Genomic DNA, 27,213 nt, shown 5'->3' with positions numbered 1-27,213 from the left:
TTTTGGGATTTACATTGGAACTGTTCTAGACAGGGTCTGATGGTTGCTCATTTTCCCCTGTTCCCTTCGTTTAATGTTTCATTATTAATTCAGTTTTGTTGTTGTTTATTACCTTAGTGCCAACTGGTTTGCTTGCAGTTCCGTAGTAATTACAACAGAAAAAAGTTTATAAACATGTATTAGGCCTACTAAATGTATTAAGGAGCCGTTTCTTTTTCTATGCAATTCTCACAAAGCTGACTTGGTGTAGTGGCTGTTAACAAGCTTTCTTTGATGCAGTTCACAAATTGCATCAGTTGTCATAGATTTAACTTTAAAAACGTTTTAATATGAGGTCTGATCAAAACATTCCAGAACATTTGTAATTTTTGCACCAATGATGTGTTGGAGCAAAATGTGGTTGGCATTCCTCCACATACCTGTGTTTAAAGTGTAACTGCCAGAAGTTTCATTGTCATATTGTACTGGTTGTTACCTTACTGGTTTCTTAAATAACTGAAGAATTGTTTATAGAACCTTACATGTTATACTGTGGTAGAACAGCACTCTCACCACGTGTTATTGGTTTCCATTCAGTAAGCTATTTGAATGGGAATAATAAGTCCAGTCCCAGCACAATTTCAGTGCGAATTTGTTAGTAGTTGCTGAAAGATTACGTACCCAATAACTGCAGATCTTGTTTGTCCAGGGGGTTTCATAGTTTCCTTTGTTTGCAAAATGATCATTCCAACATGAAGCATGGCCTGGGTTTTATTCTGTTTAAATAAACTCCACCAGATTGGAAATACTTTTTGCTAAACATTATATTTATTCAAACTTTTTGTTCTGAACTACACTATTTGCAGTGTAAGTTTGCACTTTTACTATCAACATTGATTATCTAACTCAGTTATACACCACTTGTTACAAAAGCACGACTGTCTTCCTCGAAGACTGAAAAAGAAGTGGAGGGCAAGCCAACATGTGTCTGGAAGTTGCAGATATTCCTTTTTCTTAGCTTCTTTGGTCTGCTGACCTTATACACTCCAAAGATTATACAAATCATCTTAAACAAAATCATTATTTATTGCAAAAGAACATATTCATAATTAAATTAATCACGTTTTCTGGCAATGTAATATAATTACTTCAAACCTTTACTATGAGTATCTTACTTTTTGCTTTAGGTAAACCTTATTTCTGTTGGTTGATTACATTACAGTATGTCTGTTAGTTCTTGTTCAGTGCTGTATTGAGTAGGACGTTTTGTTGCACAGTTTGCGAATTTCTAGATGGCAGAGTTACAGGAGCAATGTGGCTGCATTAAATTTTGCATAAGACTCAAGAAAACCTTTACAGAGGCACACCAAATGATGCAGGAAGCCTACAGTGTTAAGTCTTAAGTGGTGTTACGAATGGTTCGCATGGTTAAAAAATAGCTGGACAGAAGTTAGATATCCTCATTCCGGACGCCCTTCAACGTTTACCAACGACGCTCACATCAGGAACGGCAATGAAATTGTGCATGCCAATCATAGACTGACTGTCCAAGAGGTGCAGAAGAATGTAACATTTAAGTTGGACCATATCTCAAAATCCTGATAAAGCATCTTGGAATGCATCGTGCTGCCGTCAAGTTTGTTCCTCGGCTCGTGAGTCAAGACCAGAAAGACCTTTACCTAACACTCCATGAAGAGCTTTTGGATCATGCAAATGAGAATGAGATGATTCCCTAAAATAATCATAAATGGTGATGAAATGTGGGTCTATGGTTACAGTGTTGAGACTAAGGTTCACAATGGGTTGGGAAGGTTCTCAAAGACCAAAAAAAAGCTCGTCAACTTGGGCGAAATGTCAAACCCATGCTGATAGTTTTCTTTGGCTTTGAAGAACTAGTTCATCATGAATTCATGCTACAGAGACAAAATCGGGACATGTTGCAATGCCTGCGAGAAAAGGTGAGCAGGGAACACCTGAAACATGCTAAGACAACTCATGGTTCTTGCATCACAATAATGCACTTGCATGTTCAGCCCGGCAGGTGCATAACTATTGCACAAAAAAATGGAAATCACTGTGCTGCCTCATCCGGTGTACTCTCCACACGTGGCCTCTGCAAACTTTTTTTATTTATTGCCAAAGTTGAAAACCCCATTGAAGGATGAAGATGTGCAACAATAGACAGGATAAAAGAAAATTCACAGACAGCGCTTCAGGCGATCCATCAAGTGGCATCCATAGAGTGCTTCAGGAAGTGGAAACAGTATTGTCAGTGCCGCACCAGTGGCGGAGGAGAATATTTCGAAGTAAAAGTTAAGCACAGAAAAATTTGGTGGACAAAGTTTCGGAATTTTTTGAACAGTCCTCATATTACAGCATATTTTCATAAAAATTGTCATCCACTATTTCACCCACTTAGGAGTTGAATTTCCAAAAAGCACTGAAACAGGTATTATTTTATCTCTTACCAAGAAGTCAAATTCCAGTTTTCATAAATGTAGCTTTAAAAATATTTTAGTAGTTCCTTAATAATGATTTGTTTCCTAAAAACTTTTCACCCCCTTATGGGTTTAATTTTCAAAATATAAAAACACTTTTTCCCCCCCTCCAAAAAACCAAATACTGATTTTCATAGTCCCAAGTTCAAAATTGTCTTAACACAGATATATTCTCAAAGCCTCTCATCACCCATTTCACTTGCTTAGGGGATGGAATTAAGAAAAATCCCTTCTTAAATGATGCCTGTAGTATAGGATAAACGCCAGCTCCGATACTCTGCTAACCATCGTGAGGTGCATGGCAGAAGGAATGTCCATTGTACCAGTTATTAGGATTTCTTCCTGTTTCATTCACGTGTGGAACACGGGAAGAATGTTTGTTCGATTGCCTGTGTCTGTGTGCAGTAATTATTCCAATCTTAGCCTCACAATCTCAGTGTGAGCAATACACAGGGGGCCTAGTATATTTGTATATTTCTAGTCATCATCATTTAAACCCGGTTCTTGAAACTTCAAAGCCTTTCTTGGGATAGTTGACGTCTTATCTTCAGGAATCTGACAGTTCAATTCCTTCAGTACCTCTGTGACTCACTTCTATAGATTAAACATATCTGTGGTTATTCATGCTGCCCTTCTTTGTAAACATTCAGTATCTCCTGTCTACCACATGCTGCTTCCCACAACTGAACCTAAGTGATCATTCCATTTCATATCCCTATAGTGTGTTACACCCAGACATTTGTATGAGTTGACAAATTCCAGCAGTGACATATTATAGTCATAGGTTACCACTTTTTTGTTTTGTTTTGTGAAGTGCACAGCTTTACATGTCTGAACATTTAAAACAAGTTGCCAATCTTTGCACCACTTTGAATTCATATTAAGATTAACAACACATTTATGCAGCTTCTTTCAGACAATGCTTCTTTATAGGTAACTGCATCATGTGCTAAAAGTCTAAGGTTACTATTAATATTTTCTGCAAGGTCATTAATAAACAAAATGAACAGCACTTCCTGTGGGCACAACCAATGTTACTTCTACATTTGATGATGACTCCCCATCCGAGATAGCATTCTGCATCTCCCGTACCAAAATGTCCTCAATCCAGTCACAAATTTCACTTGATACCCCATGTGATCATACTTTTGACAAAAAACATATGTGTGGTACTGAGTCCAGTGCTTTTTTTGGAAATCAATAAATACTGCATCTGCCTGAATGCCATGATCCAAAGCTTTCAGCATGTCATTTGAGAAAAGTGCGAGTTGGGTTTCACATGGTAAATGTTTTTGGAATCCATGCTAGCTGGCACTGAGATCATTCCATATGAGATGCCTCATTATGTTTTTTCAGGATATGTTCTAAGATTCTACAACTAATTGATGTCAAAGATATTGGGATGTAGTTTTGTGTATCACCTCTACTCCCCTTCTTGTAGATGGGTGTGACTTGTGCTTTTTTCCCAAGAACTAAGCATGGTTTCTTCTTTGAAGGATCTACAATAAGTTATAATTACAAGAGTGGTTAATTCAACAGCAAATTCAGTATAGAATCTGATAAGGATTCCATTGGGTCTTGGAGCTTTGTTCAATTTTAATGATTTCAGCTGTTTCTCAAAACCACTGACACTAATACTTATGTCATTAATCTTTTCAGTGGTATAAGGATTAATTTGGGGGAGTTCTCTGGGTTTGTCTTTATAAAGGAAGATTTGAAAATGGAGTTAAGCATTTCAGCTTTTGCTAGGTACTGGACCTTTGACTTTGGTGCCACTGACAGCCTTTACATACGACCAGAATTTCTTTGGGCACTGTGAAAGATCACTTGACAGTATTCTGCTGTGTTAGTTACTGAAGGCATCACATATTGCTCTCTTGACAGTCAAATATGTTTCAACTAGCCTCTCTATCTGTAGCCTACACATTGTCTTAAACCTGTTATCCTGTAATCTCTGCTTCCTTCGAAGTTTCTTTCAATGACTGTATACCATGGAGATTCCCAGCCATTCTGAACTCTTCTATTGGGTATATATCTATACAGAGCATAATCAACAATTCTTTTAAACTTGTGGCAGAGTTCATCTATATGTTTCTGCCCTGTGACAAAAGTTTAAAGATTCTCATTGAGATACGACACTACTGTTTTTGTCTAGTTATGTGAAAATACATATCTTTCTGCTTGTTTTAGTTGTCCTTTATACTTTGGTAATCATTGTTGCCACAACTGCATTGTGCTCGCTGATAAGTTTCAATGTGGACATCCTCAAAGGTGTCACATCTGTTTGTTTGTCATCAGATCCAATATATTTGCATCAGGAGTGGAACTACTATCTATCTGTTCTGGGAGTAGTTTTCAGAGAGAGCATTTAGTATAGTTTCACAGGGTGTCTTATTCCGCCCACCAATAGCAAAACTGTAAATATCCCAGTTGTTGGATGATTACAACATCCACTGACGATTACAGTGTGTTTGGGGGCGATAGGATCCAGTAATAATTGTATGCCCGTCCCGATACTGGGTTTTGTCCGAACAGTCTCACATGCAGCTTCAATTTCAACCTCAGTGGATTTGAGTTACTTGTCTACTGCGACAAATGCACCATCTCCATTTCCCATTTGCCTATCCATTCAATATACACTTAAATTTTGCCAATAAATCTCACTGTTATCAATTTCTGTACCTAGGATTATGTGAACTTTGCCACTTTTCATGAGTGCTCCAAACTCTGGCACTTTGCTACAAATGATTCGGAAGTTAACTATTAGGATTTTAATACTCTCACCTGTGGGAGGCATTGCTTTTGATCTTACACTGATTCTTCTGTGTTTCCTACAGCTTTTGTTGTCTGAATTGGATTGAGAGTCATTTAATCTAAAAAAAACCCTTGTGTGCCTCCCATGTACAGTCGTCTACCCAAGTAGCAGCCTCTTATGTGTTGTGGCATCATCAGCACTATGATTTGTGAATGGTCTCTTTATGATTACAGAATGTACCTAGAGGTGGTCTTTTGCCTTCCTTTGAGCCCATATTTCTTGCATTCTTTTTCTGGGGGCTTCCTTTCTCATTGTCAGATTATGTTGTTCCAGTCTTCCTCTTTGGTTTTTTCCTCTTGTTCAGCTCGCCTTTTGTGGCTTTTGGTCCTGGAAATTTTGCAGTTGTGGATGTCTTCTAGTGTAATTTCTGCCAATTTCAGATTACTTTTGGTCTTGCCGATCCATTGCCCATTTTGACCTTCCTCCTGTTCTTAAAGAATTAGACTTTTTATTTTGTGATCTGTTTAGGTTTGTTCCTTTAATGTATCCGCTGACTCTTAACCTGAGTTTTCTAATGTATCTAGGATATTTTTATATTGTCCTCACCACACAATCTTGTCATCATTGGAATAGTGTTTACTAATGTGGTGTTTTTGACCTCTTACTCTCTCTTCCTTTATCTGTGCAGTAGGTAGGTTCCCTGCAACCTGAGTTACCTATCCTTCTTACAACGCCATTCTCCTTAAGGAAGAAACTAACTGTTCCAAAATATAAATATACCTTTTCCTGTTTTTAAATGTCTTAGCAGTACTTGAAATTTCACTTCCTGAAGCTACTGGTAAGTATTAGACAGTGTTTCCTGAGGTGACTTCTCCTTTCTATACATACACAGTTGTTAAACAGCTACACTAGAGTTAAGAAAGAAACTCAGGCTTTTTAAACTACATCTTGCTTTGTTAGGTGGAGACTGGAAACAAAAGGCTCAGTCTAGGTAGAATAATAGAAGCAACACGCCAGAATTTTGTATCAGCCCACTAGTTGTACTCGAATAGCTCATTTTGTGAAGTAATGTCAAATTGCCATTTGAGTTCTAGTCTGTTTAAAAACTAATAGTCATAAGTCAAATTCACATCAGTGTAATTTTATCAGATATGCTGGCCAACTTGAAGAAAGAATGGGATTGGAATAGGCTGTGGCATGTGAAGTTACAATAGCATGATTCAATTTAAGTGTTTTAGGAAAACCTAGGAAGATGCCTTGATGTGGATTTGAACAATAATATTGGGAATACAAGCAGAGTTCTTTATCTGTGTCGCCACCTCTACTGGTGATTGTACAAGTTTGCCCCCCTGTCAAGGATTTCATTTTGCATAGACGTAAGAAGCTATCTGAAAAGAGAACTATATCATAATTCTACCTTGACAACAGTAGTAGTTTATGTGGATGTAGTCTGCTTGAACTGTAAATGCAAAAAATTATTCAGATATCTGCAAAGTTAGATCTATGTCTGGAAATAAATATAATTTGTTTAGTGTACCACAGAAGATAATTTACTTAATTATTTCTCACGTTTGCAGGACTTTGACTTCAGTGACACGTACCGAACAGTTCTTGCTGCTGCTGAGCAGTGGGGGAAGCAGCAAGCAAAACTCCCCAAACAGATGAGAACTTTTGAGGAATCACAAAAGTCCAAGAAGACCGTTGCCTCCATGATTGAGAGGAAGGGAGAGGAGAAGGAAAACAAGAAAGCAGGTGTGTAATTTTTTAATGAATCCTCTTATATTAATTTGTATTACAGTGTATGTCCTGTTGCGAAGGTATTTTGTGCAGAGAGAGAGAGAGAGAGAGAGAGAGAGAGAGAGAGAGAGAGAGAGAGAGAGGGGGGGGGGGGGGCAGGCTAACATCGAGGGGGTTGAGTTTGCTTATGTAAACTGGAAGAGATGTGGAGATAATTCCACACTGTAAGTTCTTACAAAACGTTGCTGTGAACAACAACAACACTAAAGTGTGGCAACAGCACAGGGTGGAAGAGAACAGATACCCACCAATGTCACTCATAAGATGATATGTGGAAAGAGACTTAATCTTCTTGGCTGCCAGCAACTGGTGGAGGTGAATCCACAGAACACTGCAGAAGTGGGCAGCTTTCCAACTTGAAGACTTTTGTGATGAGAATAGATTTGGATTGGGGTAGTTTTGTTGTTTTTGCGGGATTAACTGAAATGTTGGATACCACTTTGCCAACTGATGACCTAATTGTCACTTTCCAACCTAGACCTCAGGATGCTTTACAAATCAGTATATTACCACAACTCAGATTTCACATTCACATTTGTTGGCTTCACCATCTCACAACCTGTTGTCTTTCAAACTAGCTTATAATTCAGGCTAAGCTATAGATCAGTCACCACAGCTTACAGCCAAAAAACAGATAGACGCAAAAGAAATATTCTCCCTGTTGTTCTCTCTCTCTCTCTCTCTCTCTCTCTCTCTCTCTCTCTCTCCGCAGGCCACATTTTTTGATAGGCTCAGTTGATCTGTTTTGTGTATAAATATACATACAATATCACACTTGTATCATATAGACGTATCCTTATTATAATGTGCCGTATGTCAGAAGAAACCCCAGTGTAAGTGTTTTATGTATCCACCTCTAACCACCCTCCCCCAGTCCATTCTAAGTGCCTCCTCACACACACTCGCACTCAAAACAGTCACAACTCACTGGCTTTGAGCAGCCAATAGCCATCTTCAATCTGTCAATAGATAAAGAAGAGACAAAGGAGCTTACATACTCTGTAAAATCTGCCAGGTAGTTACCATATTTACCAGAGTTTTTTCCTCCTCTCTGATGGCCCCGTCCACATCCCTGTCCAGGTTAAACCCACCAACAACCTGCATATTGACAGCTGTCATCCGTTTCACACTAAAATGTCTCTCCCATGCAGCCTGGCCACCTGGAGCCTGAGTATCTACAGCAACAAGAACTCCCTTACTCAGTAAGCTGCAGGTCTCACCAAGGCTTTCACAGATGGTCTCTATCCTCCAGGACTAGTCTGCAGATAGATCTCACGTGCCATTTCCCCTCACATCCCCAATCCTCCCACCACTCCCAAGAACCTCCCACACAGGTGTGTCCCCTTCTTTGTCCAGTATCACTCCACACTGGAACAATTGAACCACATCCTTCACTAGGGCTTTAATTACCTGTCATCGTGGCGTGAAATGAGGGACGTCCCACATGATGCTTCCCACCTCTCCATGTGTGCGTAAGTCTGTGGCTGAAAGCTTTATGTAAGTTTCTTTTAATTGTGCCTGTCTGCAACTTGAAGTGTGTTCTTTATGGTAAGTACCAATCTCTCTTCCTACATTGTTGATATTTACCACAGTAAAAGACGACCCCCTTTCTTTTGTAAGTTTCTCCTTGAGAAATATTTTAAAAATCATTTTCAGACTAATCAAAATTACAAATTGTTTCAGTGGCAGTAGGTGTCTGCCTCAAATGGTGGCATTATAACTTCAGTGAAGCCCCTATTTTACGTTTTTGTGTGATGCAGACTTAAAAAACACAAAATTGGGGAAAATGTTAAAACCCCCAAAACATGAGCAAAAGCTCATGTAATTGTCATATATGATTAAAAATAGCTATCCTCTCCAATACTTTGTATAAAACCTGCCTAAGTGAAGTAATTAAATGCACAATACAATGTTTATACAGTAATTTGTGGTAATGATTTTCATCAGTTCTTAAAAATCACACATGTGTAACAGCAAGTAAAAACTCGTCAAAAAACTGAAATTGCTATCTGGGTACAAGGTAATCGAGCAGTTTTCAGACATGCTAAGACTACAAATTACACATTTGAAACATGCGATTTTGAGAGCTCATCCTTAGTGCTCACCCAGAAAAAAGCAAAAATTGATCAACATGTTAAACTAAACAAAAACATCACAGCAGCTAAGTGTTTAAACCATAAGCATAAATGCAGAAATCTGCTTAATGGCATACTTTATCATTGCTGTTATTGTTTAATGCTTTTCTTATGAGCCGCACTTCATATGCTCACCACAGTTAGTGTTGTTTTAGGCTTGATGAGAGAAACAGACTCGTGGAAAAAATTATTTATTTCCCCCACCAGTGAATTTCTGTAGACTGTGTAAAAAGTAAATTTGAAAGAAAGCTCAGATGCTACAGTTTTGCTTCATGCCCTCTATCACTGCTGCCAATCTTTAAGATCTACAGTGTGTGGTGTTTGCAGTGCAAAGTATATACATAAGTAGTGTATGTAGTTGTTGCAACTGTATCATGTCAGATTTTAACATGAAACTCTATAAAATGTGCTATCACAAACCTTTGTTCTATTTCCGTGTGACATCTGTCATAGCACACTATCTGCATGAAAAGTATATTTTCAGCACTTCATAAAATGCTTTCACCCCTAATTGTACTCCTGTCACTAAAGGGCCATTCCCCCTCTTCACAGATCTAGTAGCTGAACTCGTTTTACATATGTTAGTGTGGTGCATTCGTTGAGCTGGCTATTGGGTGACTTAACAAGTTGCCTGCCAAGAAGAGTTCACTAGCCGGAAGTGGGTGACATTTCCTCTATTATGACTTAGCACATCCTTTGAGACTCAATGTTTGAATTTAGAAGGTTGACGATTCATATTTTTGCTGAATACAGTACATTAGAAATACAGGCAAAAAGATGGGACTCAGTTATAAGTGGCACAAGAAAGGGTAGTGGCTGGCCCATTTCATTATATATTGCCTTGGTCTAGAGCACTTTGTGTTGAGTGTCTTGTTTTTTCCATTACCGCTGCAACCTAGCAGTAGTTGTATCATAATTGCGCAGTGAAGCTAAATGTTGCAAGTTGTGTTGGCAACACCAATCATGGATTAATCTTCGTACATCCATAGTTGAAATGGAGGACAGTGGAATGTCAGCTGGTATAAATTTATATTAAAAAATGAAGGTGTCGATTTTATTTTGGCAACTAGTTTAAACGTTGTAATGACGTCACCTTCAGCCCCATACAAAATTGCCAAAATGAAATAGACACCTTATATACAGCTGGAGGAATTTCTTCATTTTTAATAAAAATTGTGGATTACGTCAGCATTTCCTCTCTCCACAACAGCCTAAAATAGTCCTTTAATTCTGCCACCACCCGTGGGGGAAACCATCTGCCTTTTGAGCCACTTACATCATGCTCGGTCACATTAAATGGCAGTAGGAAGAAAATGGGATGAAGTGAAGCGAGACGTTGAGTAAGAACTTAGAATCAACATTTAAACCCTACTAGGAATAAATGTAAAATCAGGGAATTTCTAGCATCAATCTTGTGTTTTTTTTGCTCCACATACTTAAACTTTGGCCATTTATTCATTGTCTACATTTTGATAATACAAGAAAAAATAAAATAAAAAGGAATGGTTTACATTAGTCTTTAACTTCACTACCTTTAATGTTTACTAATCATGTTGTCCCTGGTATCACTGTTTTTAAATGCCACCATCATCCTAATAGCAGAGTTGAGAAATTTAAATCTTTGTCCTAACAAACATTTCACAGTTTCTTCTGAATACATTTGCAATGTCTGAGGTTGTGGTCATAATGGAACTTAAGAATGCAGCTGTTTTTTGTCTATTAAATATCAGACTTCACTTACGCATTTATGTGAGACTGTTACTATGTTTCTTGCTTTCAAATATATTGTGTGCCTGCTGCTCTCTCGTTGGCTGTGCAGGTCCGGTGGCTGACACAGCCCCTTTTGTTCCCATTGCACCTCACAGTGATGGTCAATAACATTGTTACAGCAATATATAGACTTTCAGTGTATCCTGCAGAAATGTATACTATTGTTGTGTATTTGTCCAGTTTTAATATCAATTCAAATGGATTCAGGCAGACTGCAGTGGTATGGGTTCTCATGGTTGGCAGCAAGATGTAATTCGCTGCCCATTCACTGCTCCTCTTGCCTCCCCGCACGCATGGTGGTTCTCAGCTAAGCCTGTACCACTGTTGCCCCTCCAAACCATCTGTAATGCTGTGCTGAGCAACTATGAAACACAGACTTCAGTATCCTCTAGGGTGCAAGCCATATGTAACAACATCAACTAATAAATATACATACATCAAAAATCGTTTTGCATTACCCCAGTTCCCAGAACTCCTTAAGACAGACGTTGACTCTGGATATTGTGTCAGACACAGTCCCTTTGACTGTTCAGAGATGTCACTAAACCTGCCCAAAGATGTAAAAACCGTGCATTAGACAGAGGGGGTCCGACAGCTAATCAGTTTGTCATTTCACCAGGAAGGAGGTACACAGATCGTATTGTCCGTAGTTCAACCATGCTTAGACAGTCAATACTGATGTTCAATCATGTCCGCATTGTTACTTTGTGCCAGGAAGGGCTCTCAACAAGCCAAGAGTCCAGGCATCTCGGAGTGAACCAAAGCGATGTTGTTCGGACATGGAGGAGAAGTAGAGAGACAGGAATTGTCGACAACATGCCTCGCTCAGGCCGTCCAAGGGCTACGGCTGCAATGGATAACCCCTACCTACAGATTATGGCTTGGAGGAACCCTGACAGCAACACCACTATGTTGAATAAAGCTTTCCATCCAGCTACAGGACATTGTGTTAAAACTCAAACTGTGTGCAATAAGCTGCATGATGTGTAACTTCACTCCAGATGTCCATGGCGAGGTCCATGTTTGCAACCATGACACTGTGCAGCATGGTACGGATCAACCCAACAACATGTTGAATGGACTGCTGAGGATTGGCATCACTTTCTCTTCACTGATGAGTGTCGCATGTTCCTTCAACCAGACAAACGTTGGAGATGTGTTTGGAGGCAACCCAGTCAGGCTGAATGCCTTAGACACACTGTCCAATGAATGCAGCAGGGTGGAGATTCCCTGCTATTTTGTGGTGACATTATGTGGGGTCGACGTATGCTGCTGTTGGCCATGGAAGGCGCCATAATGGCTGCACAATGTGTGAATGCCATCCTCTGACCGATAGTACAACTGTATCGGCAGCATATTAGGGAGGCATTTGTCTCCGTGGACGACAACTCGCCCCCCCATCGTGCCCGTCTTGTGAATGACTTCCTTCAGGATAATGACATCGCTCAACTATAGTGGTCAGCACATTCTCCAGACATGAACCCTGTCAAACATGTCTAGGGTGGATTGAAAAGGGCTGTTTATGGACAACGTGACCCACCTACCATGCTGAAGTATCTACCCTAAATCACCATTGAGGAATGGTACTATCTGGACCAATAGTGCCTTGGTGAACTTATGGATAGTATGCCACAACAAATACAGGTATGCATCAGTGCAAAAGGACGTACTACTGGGTTTTAGAGGTACCAGTGTGTACAGCAGTCTGGACCACCATCTCTGAAGGCCTCGCTGTATGGTGGTACAACATGCAATGTGTGGTTTTCATGAGCAATAAAAAGGGCGGAAGTGATATTTATGTTGTTCTCTCTCTCTCTCTCTCACACAATTTTCTGTACGTGCTACAGAACTCTCAGAACCATGTTGATGTAAAACTTTTTTTGATGTACTTAGACGTATAAAAGTGGTTCATGGTGTGGGTTCGTGTAGTCATGTCCTAGTTCATGAACCACGGGCAACATACGGGTGGCCAAGTAAGTGGTCCCGACAGTCGGGATACCAGTTACTTTGGAATAAGGCTGGGCATCTCGGACATATTCTGAGTCGTGGTCACCTTTGTGCTCATACGGCAAAGACTACCAAATCCACCGGTTAGTCCCTCAGCCGTTAGGGGTAAAACCCAATGGGACTCGGGGCGAGTAAGGCTAGCAACCTGCTTCCCTGGTACTTCAAATATGATGCTGGCAATAATCAGAGCAAAATGCCTCGGACCTTTAGAGGTGACGGAGTCCCACCTCTGACAAACCAGGGACCCCCAAGATACGACTTGGCAAACAAATGGTAATGAGATGGGGAGCTATTAATATTAATGGGGGCTACTCTGGGAAGAAGGTAGAGCTGGCAGAGGCTGCAAGTAAGATGGGGCTGGACGTTTTAGCTGTTAGTGACATTCTGGTATGGGGGTGAGAAAGAAGTGACATTTGGGAAAAGGGGTGATAAAGAAGAGGAAGTGGGAGAATACAAGGTCTACCTACCAGGAGTCAAAGCAGGAATAACACAATGGGGTGTAGGGCTTTACATCAGGAAAGAAATGGAACCCAGCATAGTCGCAATAAGGTATGTAAACGAACGACTGATGTGGATAGATTTGACAGTATCTAGCAAGAAAATTAGGATTGTGTCAGTATATTCGCATTGTGAAGGGACAGATCAAGATAAGATGGATACTTTTTATGATGCACTCAGTGATGTAGTTGTTAGAGTAAAGGACAAGGACAGTGTTCTGCTCATGGGGGATTTTAACCCCAGGATTGGAAATCGGACAGAAGGGTATCAAAAGGTTATGGGTAAATTTGGAGAAGATATGGAGGCCAACAGGAACGGGAAACAACTCTTGGATTTCTGTGCCAGTGTGGGCTTAGTAATCACAAACTCCTTTTTTAAACATAAGAACATTCACCGGTATACTTCGGAAAGCAGGGGTACCAGATCTGTCACCGACTATATAATAACAGATCAGGAATTCAGGAAGGCTGTGAGGGACACATGTGTATTCAGGGGATTCTTTGATAAAACTGATCATTATTTAATCTGCAGCGAAATTGGAATTGTGAGGCCGAAAGTGGAAGAGGTCAGGTCCATATGTAGGAGGATAAGAGTGGAGAAACGTCAGGATAAGGAAATCAGGCACAAGTACGTAACAGCGATCTCAGAAAGGTACCAGTTAGTTGAATGTAGTCAGTTACAGTCATTCGAAAAGGAATGGACAAGGTACAGGGACGCAGTACTAGAAGTGGCTAAAGAATGTCTTGGAACAGTAGTGTGTAAAGGTAGAATGGCAAACAGCTTTGTGGAATGACACAGTCAAGGCAGCCTGTATAAGGAAAAAAAGGCATATCAAAAATGGCTACATACTAGAACTCAGGTAGACAGAGAAAGTTACATTGAAGAAAGAAACAGAGCCAAACAGATAATTGCAGCATCCAAGAAGAAATCTTTGGGCCAAGCTGCTGGAAAACCATTCTGGAGTGTAATTAGCAGCCTTCGAAAGGGAGGTAAGAAGTAAATGACAAGTATTTTGAGGTCAGGAAGAGTGCTGGTGAATCCTGTGGATGCCTTGGGTAGATGGAGGGAATATTTTGAAGAGTTGGTCAATGTAGGTGAAAATACGATCAGTAATGTTTCAGATTTCGAGGTAGAATGGGATAGGAATGATGATGGAAATAGGATCACATTTGAGGAAGTGGAGAAAATGGTCAATAGATTGCAGTGCAATAAAGCAGCTGGGGTGGGTGAAATTAAGTCGGAACTCATCAAATATAGTGGAATGTCAGGTCTTAAATGGCTATACAGGATAACTGAAATGGCCTGGGAGTCGGGACAGGTTCCATCCAACTGGACAAAAGCAGTAATCATACCAATCTTTAAACATAGAAACAGAAAATATTGTAACAACTACAGAGGTATTGTTGAAAGGAAAGTGCGAGTATTAGCTGAGGACCAATTGGATGAAAATCAGCGTGGGTTTAGGCCTCTTAGAGGTTGTCAGGACCAGATCTTTAGCTTATGGCAAATAATGGAGAAGTGTTATGAATGGAACAGGGAATTGTATCTATGCTTTATAGATCTAGAAAAGGCATACGACCGGGTTCCTAGGAGGAAGTTATTGTCTGTTCTATGAGATTATGGAATAGGAGGCAAACTTTTGCAAGCAATTAAAGGTCTTTACGTGGATAGTCGGGCAGCAGTTAGTTGACGGTAAATTGAGTTCATGATTCAGAGTAGTTTCAGGGGTAAGACAAGGCTGCAACCTGTCTCCACTGCTGTTCATATTATATATGGATCATATGTTGAAAACAATAGACTGGCTGGGTGAGATTAAGATGTGTGAACACAAAATAAGCAGTCTTGCATATGCGGATGACTTAGTTGTGATGGCAGATTCGATTGAAAGTTTGAAAAGTAATATTTCAGAGCTAGATCAGAAATGTAAGGACTACGGTATGAAGATTAGCATCTCCAAAACGAAAGTAATGTCAGTGGGAAAGAAATATAAACGGATTGAGTGCCAAATAGGAGGAACAACGTTAGAACAGGTGGATGGTTTCAAGTGCTTAGGATGCATATTCTCACAGGATGGCAACATAGTGAAAGAACTGGAAGTGAGGTGTAGCAAAGCTAATGCAGTGAGCACTCAGCTACGATCTACTCTCTTCTGCAAGAAGGAAGTCAGTACCAAGACTAAGTTATCTGTGCACCGTTCAATCTTTCGACCAACTTTGTTGTATGGGAGCGAAAGCTGGGTGGATTCAGGTTACCTTATCAACGAGGTTGAGGTTACAGATATGAAAGTAGCTAGTATGATTGCAGGTACTAGTAGATGGGAACAATGGCAGGAGGGTGTCCACAATGAGGAAATCAAAGAAAAACTGGGAATGAACGCTATAGATGTAGCAGTTAGGGTGAACAGGCTTAGATGATGGGTTCATGTTACATGCATGGGAGAAGCAAGGTTACCCAAGAGACTCATGGGTTCAGCAGTAAAGGGTTGGAGGAGTCGGGGCAGACCAACGAGAAGGTACCTGGATTCGGTTAAGAATGATTTTGAAGTAATAGGTTTAACATCAGAAGAGGCACCAATGTTAGCACTGGATAGGGGATCATAGAGGAATTTTATAAGGGGGCTATGCTCCAGACTGAATGCTGAAAGGCATACTCAGTCTTAGATGATGATGATGATGATGATGATGATGACAACGATGACGTGATGATGATGTACGTATAAAAGGTCACATACACAGTTAGTATGTCTCAAACTTTCGCTCGTCCTGTGATCTAGTGATTTTTGTGAGGCTCTTGCTGCTGTAATCTATACTGGTGATTATAGACAGTTTAATATGATTAATTTTGTTTTTTAAACATCTAATTCTGCATTAATTTTCTTTCTTGTTCTCATTTCATCTGAATGTCATCATATTGTGTCGAAGCTGATTAAAACGTGGTAATGATTTTCTCTCTTATTCTAATACTTGAACAATAACTGAATTTCTCATTTGCAACCCACTTGGGAAATCATTACAGTATCTCATAATCAAATAAACTGTTCATGCATTCAGAGTTAAGTAATGTTTTTTGAAGGGCAACATTTTCGCCTTTCAATGTTAACTTCACCTAACGAGTACTATAAATGCTTGTATACAGTATCGATAAATGTTTGTATATGGTATCCACGCATGTACAAGGACTTCTATTGCAAATCTGTTCAAATACAACAAGAGTTTGTAAGATAATAATTTTAGATTCTATGTCCTCCTGTGCTTCACAAAATTGTCAGATTTTTAAACAGAGCGATAGATCATTGTGGTAGCTGGTTCATAGTTTCTCTCATATCCATTGTGTGATGCAGTGTGAGTGAAATGTCATATGATTGTCCAAGCAAGGTCGATACCATATTGAGTGCTTTGACTTATCAGGTAGTCTTAAAGCTGTCAGAGTGCAAGTATCACTTGCCGTATCTATCCTTCCCAAACCTTCAAAATAAATCTGCTCATGACCTCGATAGCCCAAGCTTCATCAGTAAGTGAAAGATGACACATATTCAATCTATTAAATGATGTGAAAGTGTTCACCTGAGCAGCAAGAGTTTAATATGCAGATATAAGACAACCTCATAATTTTCGAATTATGAATTTGGAAAAGATCTTTGTCTTATAATTGAGTAAAAGTGATGTCTATATAATGATACAAAAGAATAAATTGTATCTTAAAGGCAAATGCTACAGCTCATTTCCATTATTTTGTCAATGATTCAGGTACTATGTCCAGCATTGGTGTCAACAGTGTTCGTCCAATGTGTGGATTGATGAAACAGGCTTGGAACCAATGATGGCACCACTCTTGATATGACTGCTTGATATTTCAACTAAACATCAAAGGTTTAGGCCAATACTGATACACAAACCACACCTTGGCACCAGTGTTGCTTGTTTTCTGTTATTACCATTTAAAAACTGAACTTGTTTGTTCGTTCATCATCATTGTCATATTTATTTCAAAGTTAAGTTTTTCAAATTGTCTCACGAACAGTGAAGCAATATTATTTACACTCAAAACTGCAAATGCACCAGTCAGGTTCTGTTCATCAGGTATTTTTACGTTGCCTCTGTTGGAGTTCAAATGAACGTTGGCTCAAGTTTGTGGGAACTGTCACATAAATATTTCCAATGTTGGCACTAGCATTAGTACCAGTGTGTGGACAGAGGGCAACTTCATCAGATTTTATAGCTACATTCATTAGAGTGCTGTGACGTAATTTTAGGACAGTTTTTAAAGCTTAAAATATTATCAGATATTTAAATTTCAGCAAAAAGGATTGGAGGAGGGATGGTGGGAGAGATAACATAATCAGTGAACGAACCACTTGATCTTCGTGGCCAGCTTGTCATTTTTTCTCCACAGATACTGATTGTGTTTGACTGGCTGGTAAGTCACCAAGAACAAGAAATAATTGACATAGTCCACTTCAGTATAATGTCGCAAATCCGGTCTTACAGATGATACATCACAAAATTAGAGAGAAGCTTATTGTGACTCGGGATTCCGATCCAAAATAAAATAAACTAATAAAAATCTACTTGTACATTCTTCATTTGTTATTTGTATATTTATGTATCATGTAGTCTGCCTGACAGTCACAAAGATCTATTCTGTCTTAGCAGCTGAGCAGCATATGTCCAAAGAATGCTCTGTACATACTGTATAAATTGTCTTATTTGCAGCAAGCTGTTATCGGAAATCTTTACTCCAATGTCATGTGATACGACTGACATATGTCTAATGAAACATCACTACTTTCAGGGAAAGCAAAGAAGAAAGGTGCTGGAATGGTAAATGGTGAAGGCCCTAATAACAGTGAGTAATTTGCAACTAACAGTAGAAGTAATAGAAATTAATGTACGTGTGTGTGTGTGTGTGTGTGTGTGTGTGTGTGTGTGTGTGTGTGTGTGTGTGTGTGTGTTGAGTGTGACTAACAGAATTTGCTTGGATTTTTTCTAGAAGAACCCATGCATGAATTTATGGGTAGGAGGGCATGCTTCATTTGGATCTGGTCAATATTAGATTGCATTTAAGTACCTTGAGGTTATGTTATAAACCTTTTTACTTAAAGATTAACTGCTTGCAAAATGGCGGTGTTGGAAATGAGATTTCTTTTGGTTATATGGTAGGTGTATTTGATGTGAGAATCTCCGTAACAGTTAGAGTTGAGGGAACACTGAATCAACAAATAAAGCACTTACCTACACAAAAACACACAAGAATATTAGGGAGACGTCTGTTTAAAAATTCAGATAGGCAGTTAAAAATTCTGACACATACCACCATGTAAATGGTTTCAGAAAGTTACTCTCATCCCTGGGGGACCTTTTCTCTTAAGTAACAAACACTCTAGCTAACCAGCCATGGCAAACAGCAGGTTCTGAAGCAAAAGATTTGTGGTTTGGTACAGTGTACTCCTGATTATTCATGTGTGAATTATTGAGTTTGCAGATTATTGGTGCCTCAAAAAATTCTCTAGCAGACAGCAATAAACAACCATTTCATTTGCTATTGGGCACCCTGTTCCACATGAATAAAAAAGAATCTGTTTTCTTATGTTACTTGGTGTACAACCAATAAAGCTAATGATAGAAACATGTTGAGATTAAAAGGTAAGTATGAGGCGAGATACTGACACAAGTAAAATTGTGAGGTTGGACCATGTGTCATGCTTGGGTAGCTCAGTTGTTAGAGCACTTTCCGACGAAAGATATTGGCCCCAAGTTCGAGTCTAAGTGGCAAACTGTTTTAATCCGCTACAAAGTTTCAAAAATTAGAATTAATTGAAACATTTGAGAAGGGGATACTGCTCTGCAAAACTAAGTGCTGGTAATGGTATTGAGATGCAGACTATTTGGGACATCAAAAAGGACAAGCAAAAAATACAGGAGTTTGTCAGGAAATGCTATTCTAGTTTTTGATAAATGAATGAGAGATTTCATTTTTTTTTTTTTTTTTTTTTTTTTTTCTCCCCCGTGAAGGTCTAGGGTTAGAGGGAGAATTTAATGCCTCATATGAATTGCTAAGCAGATTCAAATGATGTCACAGGATTCACAAACTTACTGTGCAAGGAGTGTGGCTTACTTCAAATGTTGCAGCGTCTGATTACTTCTGGGAAGAGCTCTAGAAATTCATGCAAGAAGAGAATATCACCCCAGACCAAATTTGTAATACAGGTGAAAATGATCTGTATTGGAAATAAATGTTTACCAGCCAGGACTGTTGCTTTTAAGAGCAAATTTTGTGCTCCTGGATATGTCACCTAGAGAAAGTGTTACAACTTTGTCCACTAATGCTTCTGGCAACTACAAAATGGAATTACTAGTGATTGGAAAATAAAAATTAAAAAAAAAAAACTAGCTTTGAGGCATATTACAGCTAAGGGTTTCCCCTGTGCATTACAAGGTCTGTTCGAAAAATTCCAGAACATACGTAATTTCATGCCAGTGGTGTGTTGGAGCGAAATGTGGTTGGCATCCCAGCATACACCTGCATTTAATGTGTAACTGATGGAAGTTTCATTGTATGTCTGCTAGTTATTGTTCAGTGCGGTATTGAAAGAATGTTGTCTCACAGTTTGTGAATTTTGAGATGGCAAAGTTAGAGGAGCAATGTGTCTGCATTTAATTTTGCATAAAACTCAAGAAAACCTTTCCCAGAGACACACCAAATGATGCTGGAAGCCTTCAATGATTAGTGCTTAATCCGTTCTTGGGGTTTAAAAATGACCAGATGGAAGTTAGATGACTCTCGTTCAGGGCACCCTACAACATCCATGAATAATGCTCATGTCAGGAATGTCAACAAAACTGTGCATGCCAAGCAAAGACTGACTGAGAGATTCCAGAAGAATGTAACATTTCAGTTGCATCATTTCATGAAATCCTGATGCAGCATCTTGGAATTTTTTGTGTTCCCGCCAAGTTTGTCCCACAGCTTGAGCAGAAAGACCTTCACCTCACAATCTGTGAAGAGCTTTTGCATCACACAATGAGAACAAGATGTTCTGTAAGAGAATTATAACTGTTGATGGAAACATTGCGACTAAGATTTAATCTTCACAATGGATTGAGAAAGGGTCTCTTTTAAGACCAAAAAATGCTCATCAGGTCAGGTCAAATGTCAAAGCCTTGGTGATAGTTGCCTTTAACATTTTGTCCCTGTGGCGCGAATTCATGATTAACTAATCCTTCAAAGTCAATCAATGGTACTATCGGGACGTGCTGCAACGCCTGTGAGAAAATGTGAGAAGTAAAAGGACTGAAACCTGGCAAGAAATTCCATGGCTCTTTAGTCACGATAACGCATCCACACATTCATTCCTGTCAGTGCACGACTATTGGACAAAAAACAAAATTACTATGCTGCCTCATCCTCCACACTATCCACACTTGGTCTCTGCAGACTTTATTTTATTTCCAAAATTGAAAACCCGTTGAAATGATGATGTGCAATGCTAGACGAGATAATAGAAAATTGACATATGGCACTTCACGTGATCCAGCAAGAAGCATAGTGCTTCCAGAAGTAGAAACAGCATTGGGAATGGTGTATTAATTTTGCAGGAGACTGTTTCAAAGGAGATCGGGCACAGTAAGTGAAAAGGTAAGTGTAGGAAAAATTTTGAGGACAAAGTTCCAGAATTTTTTGAACAGAGCACATATTACAACCAAAAGAGTATAGGTGGATAAAGAAACTTCACAAATTTTGTAGCACAAATTCAGTGATTTCTAGATTAGAAAAGATTGCCACTGAAGGCTTTTCTATTGCTTGATAACTCCGCTTAACATCCCAATCAGAGGGTTCTTGTACCTGATGATGGTCTCATCATAACCAAGTTTTTACCTCTTAACATGACTTCCATTATACACCCCATGGACCGAGGCATAATTGCATTGGTAAAACTGCGCTCCCAGACTGGTCTACTGCTAGTTGATGTGAATGATTTGACGGCTTTCTGGAAGAAGTTAACAATTCTAGGTGCCATACGTAGAATTTATGTTGACTGGAAGGTAGCCGGGCCTCATGTACTAGTTCAGTAATAGAGGAAAACTCTTCCACATATAGAAGAAAGTGGTTTTCAAAGCTTCAGGAATGAAGAAATAACTGCATAAATAATGAATCTGGCAATGGCTTTAAATATTTTTGAAGATGTCTCCGAAGAAAACTTTAATGAGTGGTTAGAGAGTTACACACATGAACCTGGCTTCCAGTACATGAGTGATGCTGAAATTACAGCCACAGCTTCACAACAAAACAATGAAGAGGACAGTGAATGTGAAAGTGAGGATGAAGACAATGAATGATATTTTCAGTCAAAACTGTGTGCCCGACCGAGACTCGAACTCGGGCAGAAGTAAAGCTGTGAGTACCGCACGTGAGTCGTGCTTCGGTAGCTCAGTTGGTAGAGCACTTGCCCGCGAAAGGCAAAGGTCCCGAGTTCTAGTCTCGGTCGGGCACACAGTTTTAATCTGCCAGGAAGTTTCATATCAGCGCACACTCCGCTGCAGAGTGAAAATCTCATTCTATTTTCAGTCATTTTATCACACTGTGATGTGTTGATACTCTACATTGTATGGACCAGTACAACAGTATTACTGCAAGAAAAATTTGAAATGGCATGTGGAAAAGTCATCTCCTCTCAGAAGCAGACAAACATCATAGACTATCTTAAGAATTAAACATGCCTACTCTACCTATGCACAGACCTTCAATAAACTTTCAAATGAAGAACACACATTTGAAAATACTTTGATTATTTGTGTATCTTGTCTTTACACCACCCACCACCACCACCCCCATTACCCCAAATGATTGAGAGTATACTGAATCTTGAAATATTCAGTATTTTAATTTGTTGTAATGGGGAAGGCTGTATTTATGAATTGAATTTTGTTCATCCTATTTTTTTCCATTTGGTAAGAGCAGTGGAGGTGGAAGCACTTCACTACAGTCTGGGAGGTGGTCGAGAGACAGAGTATTAGCAGTGTTGTAATAATCCAGTGCAATTGCCAATCCACCAGTTATGGAGGTTTTCTTTTTTTTTCACCCACAGTAACAGCTCCAGCTCCAGTTCCACCACCAGCGCCAGTCATTCCTGTGTCGCCTTCTTCCAAATCAAATGACTTTTTGAATGAAGAAATCCTAGCCCAGAACAGAATGCGACTGGCTCAGAAGATGGCTCGCAGTCCCAAAGCGACCAAGCAGTGAGTACAAACAGCAGAGATGCACGCTGCTCCGTACAATAGAGGTTAACTGATACCTGACAGTACCCAGCCTATTGCTTTGTCAGCACAGTATGTTGTTAATGCCTATTTCCTCAGCAGTCAGTTTATTAAGAATAATAAATCTAAAATTCTTACAATTTTCTGTAGGTTTTAATTTTTCTTTATTACTAAATAAAATTTACAGGTATAAGTCCCAAATTAAGTTTGCTAACATCATATTGCGACTTCAACAGGCACATTTCTGATCAGTATTTAATGATTTGGGGAAAAAAAAAGACAAGTAAGCAATTTTTCAGATTTCCAATTTAAGAGAAGTTAATTTTTCAGCTTCTACTTAAGACTGGTCATATAGATTTCTTCACCATTCTTTTTTGTCAAGTTCAGCTCAGTTGTCTATTATAGAGTTGATGTAAGACAATCCCTAACAGCTTGCAGTGTTTTTTTCCCAGCTTTTGACTATGAAGCACTAATGGCTGTGGGCAAAAACAGTAGTCATCTGTGTAGCTTTAACAACACTAAGCATTGTCGTGGAAAAGTTTACAAAACTGTGTTATATGATCAGTTAATTTAGGCTCATGTAGCTGCAACACCCAGCGCACTGCAACTGTCAGGGATTTTCTTATGTTCACTCTAATAGGAGGATTCCTATGGCTAAAAAATATTCCCAGATTTGCTGTATGCATTTAAATAAATTGTTCCAGGTGACCTTGTTTCTTCATTATCATTTATTACATTTTCCATCAGTTAATTAACACAAGATCGTTGCTCTCTCGCTCACTTCAATCACATATACGTCTCTCTTCTCTCACACATCTCCGAACTGATTCACTACACTTACTATTGCTTAACAAATATTGTATAACGCCAGAGCACAAGGATAATAGTGATGAATCTTGAAGTGACTGTAGCTAAGCACATTTTCATACACCTTTTTTTTGGACATTAACCAGTTTGCTCTAATAATGTAGTAAATTTCTGACTTGAATTTTTATGCACTAGTAATTTTGTGTTTTTACTGTCTACTCTAACAAGTTTTATATTTGACTCCGTTGGTAATAGTACAAACCTTTTTTTATTGAAAATAGAGGAATATTTAATTACTTTAGAATTTTTAAATGTTTCACTAATCGAATAATGTCAGTTACAAATGTAACACAAAAAAGAATTTGCAAAAGAATAAAATATGTAAATAACAGACAAATTAAACAAAAATTTTGAGAGTAGTGATTATTTGACTGCTAGCACAATTTTCAAACACTTAATACATGGAGTGTTTAAACCGTTTTCGACAAATGTCTAAGAGTGATAGATCACATCTTGGGGAACAACTTTTGTTAGGGACGAAATCTTCATTGCCACTTATGAGGTTCGAAGTGGAGCAGAGTGGATTCTCTAATTTGACAAAAAAAAAAAAAAAAAAAACTGTTTTTACGGAATTTGATGTGAACGATGGGCAGTATGAGTCATAGCACTATCCTGTTGAAATCGGAATGCTTCTGTGTCGTGTTCCTCACCACAATCTTCCATTTTGGGGATTAAAAAGAGGTTTCAGTCACACAGTACTGAAAATTTTGCTACACTAAAGAATAGTGTCAGGTTGCACACAGGCTAAGATTGCATTGCAAGCATCTATAAATTTCACTCAGTCTTCTGGTACTAAATTCTTAAACAACCATCAACTTGTAGAGATGTAAGTGAAGGTCAGAGTGTAAAATCTGCCTTACTGTTCTGGATGATATTCCAAGAGCAGCAGCACGTTTCCATGCAGAACACGATGGATATCGTTCAATTGAGGTTCTCACTGCTACATTGTTTACAGGTGTCCTCACACTTTTAGGTCTGCCAGCTGGTTTTCTACCTAAGCTCAGTAAGGACAAAAACCTTCCTCCTGACTACAACCCCCATCTCTCTTACCATCTATGTTTGCAAGGTGATAGAACATGTGATTCATGCCCGGCTGGTACTGTGGCGTGGGTCTCGCAATTTACTGACGAGTAAACAGTGTGGATTTCAGGCTTGGCACTTTGCAGTTGACCATCTTGTTACTTTGTTCATCCTTGTCTTGAATGGTTTTCTGTGGAAATCCCAGACTGTGGCTGTGTTTTTAGATTGGAGAAGGCCTAAGACTCCTCCTGGTGAACTGATATCCTCCGTACTCTTTACACGTGTGGCTCCCGTGGCCTTCTGCCTTGTTACCTTCAGGCATTTTTAAAAGATCGAGTTTTCAAGGTGCGTGTGAGTTCTACCTTGTTAGAGACCTTTATCCAGGCAAAGGGTGTGTCTCAGGGTTCCATCCTGAGTGTTGTCCTCTTTGCTATTGCCACTAAAACTCCTTAATGTTCTCTCTCTCTCTCTCTCTCTCTCTCTCTCTCTCTCACCGGGCATCACCATTAACCCTATAATGGCCTGTCTCCTGCTGGGCATCCTGGCTTCCTTTTTGTTGACGATTTTGCCATATATTGCAGTTCTCCACGGACCTGTCTCACTGAGCAGCATCTTCGGCGATGTCTCGATCATCTTTACCCTTGGAGCATCAATTATGGCTTTCGCTTTTCCACTGACAACTGTCTGTATGACTTTCTGGCAACTCAAGTGGTTTCTCCCACCATGTTTTACATTTAAGGCCTGTTGCGTTCCACTCATTGAAACTACGAAATTTCTAGGGCTCGTGCTAGAAAGGAAAATCTCTTGGTCCTCCCACGTATCTTACCTGGCGGCCTGCTGTATTCAGTTCCTCAATGTCCTATGTGTCCTCGATGGTACTTCCTGGGGTGCCAATCCTCTGTTTGTATCGGTCCCTTGTCCATTAAAAACTTGACAAGGGGTGCTTTGTTTATGTGTCGCCATGTCCATCCCTCTTACGCCTTCTCAACACTATCCACCATCATGGTGTCATTTTGGCCAGTTTACACAAGTCCGTTTGAGAGTCCGTATGCTGAAGCTGCTGAACTACCACTGTCCTACCCCTGTGCTTTCTCCTCAGCAGGTGTGCATGCCGTTTGTTTGCCATGCGTGGCCACCCATCCTATGCTGCCTCCTTTGATTATTCCTTTGATCGTCAGTATGGGGCTCGTCCCTCTTCTCTGTTACCTCCTGGAGTTCACTTTTGGCACTTGATGTGGTGGCTTACCTTCACACTACCTGCAGCTTTCCCTGTGGGTCTGAACCCTTTGCCACCTTGGCTTCATGAAGTGGCCCATGTTAACCTTCACCTTCAGTTGCTTTCTAAGTTCACAACTCCAGCCTTCAGTTTCATAACTTTTGCATGGAAATTCACAATAATACCTTTGTGTACATTGATGGCTCTTGGTCGGACATTGGGGTCGGTTGTGCCTTCGATATTGGCACCTGAGCCTTTAGACACCATCTTCTGGCGCACTCCTCAGTATTTACAGCCGAGCTCTTCTCCTTGTATCAGGCCACAAAGCACATCCAGTGACACAGCCTTTTTAATTGTCCTCTGCTCAGGCTCACTCGGCGCCCTTCAAAGTCGATGTGCTGTACACTACCCATCCCTTTGTGCAGCGAGTCCAGGAAAACTGTCACTTGCTCACTCTTGGTGGAACCAGAGTGATGTTTCTGCAGGTTCCTGATCATGTCAGTCTGCCAGGAAATGAGACTGCTGACGCTGTTGCCATGGCTGCAGTCCTCATACCTCAGCCTGCGAGTACTTATATTCCCTCCAATCTTTGCAATCTGTGTGTTGTCGTCTGTCAGGAGGAGGTGTCCCTCTGGCATTGTCAATGGTCCTCCCTCAACGGGAATAAGCTCCAGCTTATTAAACCTCTCCAAGGGGCTTGGACAATCTCATCTGTACCCTCCCGCCAGGAGGAGGTTATTTTAACTTGGCTGTGTATTGGGCACGGCCTTTTTAGTCATCGTTGTTTGCTAAGTGGCGCTACCCCACCACTTTGTTAACATTGCGCCCAAGTTTTAACTGTCCACCACTTCTTGATGGAATGCTCATTTTTGTAACCATTTATGTTTCCACTTTGGGTTGCCGTCTGATTTATTTGCCATTTTAGCAAATGACGCATTGGCTGTCGACCGCATTTTACTTTTTATGCGCCAAAGCAATATGGCGAAGGCCATTTAATTTCTAGTTTTGGACCTCCGTTTCTGTATAGTGTCTTTTTTAGCCCTTTTTCCACATGCCTGTTTTTAGCTGTCTTCTATAATGTCGGTAGGGACTAACACATAGTCATTTTTTATCTCCTCTCTGTCTTCGTGTTCACTTGATATAAATAAAATAGAAAGAAACATTCCACATGGGAAAATATATTAGAAACAGATTCCATGACTTAACCAAACGGGGAAAGCGCTGGTAGATAGACACAATAAAAAAAAAAATAAAAAAAAACAAAAAAAAAAACACACACACACACACACACACACGTATCCATCCAGATATGTGTGGATGGATACGTGTCTGTGTGTGTGTGTGTGTGTGTGTGTGTGTGTGTGTGTGTGTACCTGTCCTTTTTCCCCCTAAGGTAAGTCTTTCCGCTCCCGGGATT

The 27,213-nt window shown here is 39.7% G+C and overlaps 1 protein-coding gene across 2 annotated transcripts in view; it reads left to right on the top strand.

The window, feature by feature from the left end:
* Nucleotides 1-27,213, top strand: part of LOC126292086 (signal recognition particle receptor subunit alpha homolog) — an 81,951-nt gene that overhangs the window by 9,425 nt on the left and 45,313 nt on the right. Inside the window, exons 3-5 of one of the 2 annotated variants that reach the window (XM_049985902.1) lie at nucleotides 6,810-6,984; nucleotides 18,231-18,284; nucleotides 22,525-22,675. In XM_049985902.1, the coding sequence (XP_049841859.1) occupies nucleotides 6,810-6,984; nucleotides 18,231-18,284; nucleotides 22,525-22,675 (380 nt within the window). The remainder of the gene's footprint in view (nucleotides 1-6,809; nucleotides 6,985-18,230; nucleotides 18,285-22,524; nucleotides 22,676-27,213) is intronic. The other variant, XM_049985903.1, reaches the window with a different exon arrangement.

The sequence above is a fragment of the Schistocerca gregaria genome, chromosome 9, assembly GCF_023897955.1.
Source record: "Schistocerca gregaria isolate iqSchGreg1 chromosome 9, iqSchGreg1.2, whole genome shotgun sequence".
NCBI classification, from domain to species: domain Eukaryota; kingdom Metazoa; phylum Arthropoda; class Insecta; order Orthoptera; family Acrididae; genus Schistocerca; species Schistocerca gregaria.
The sequence above is the reverse complement of the archived record's forward strand: the minus strand, read 5'-3'. Positions and strand labels throughout refer to the sequence as shown.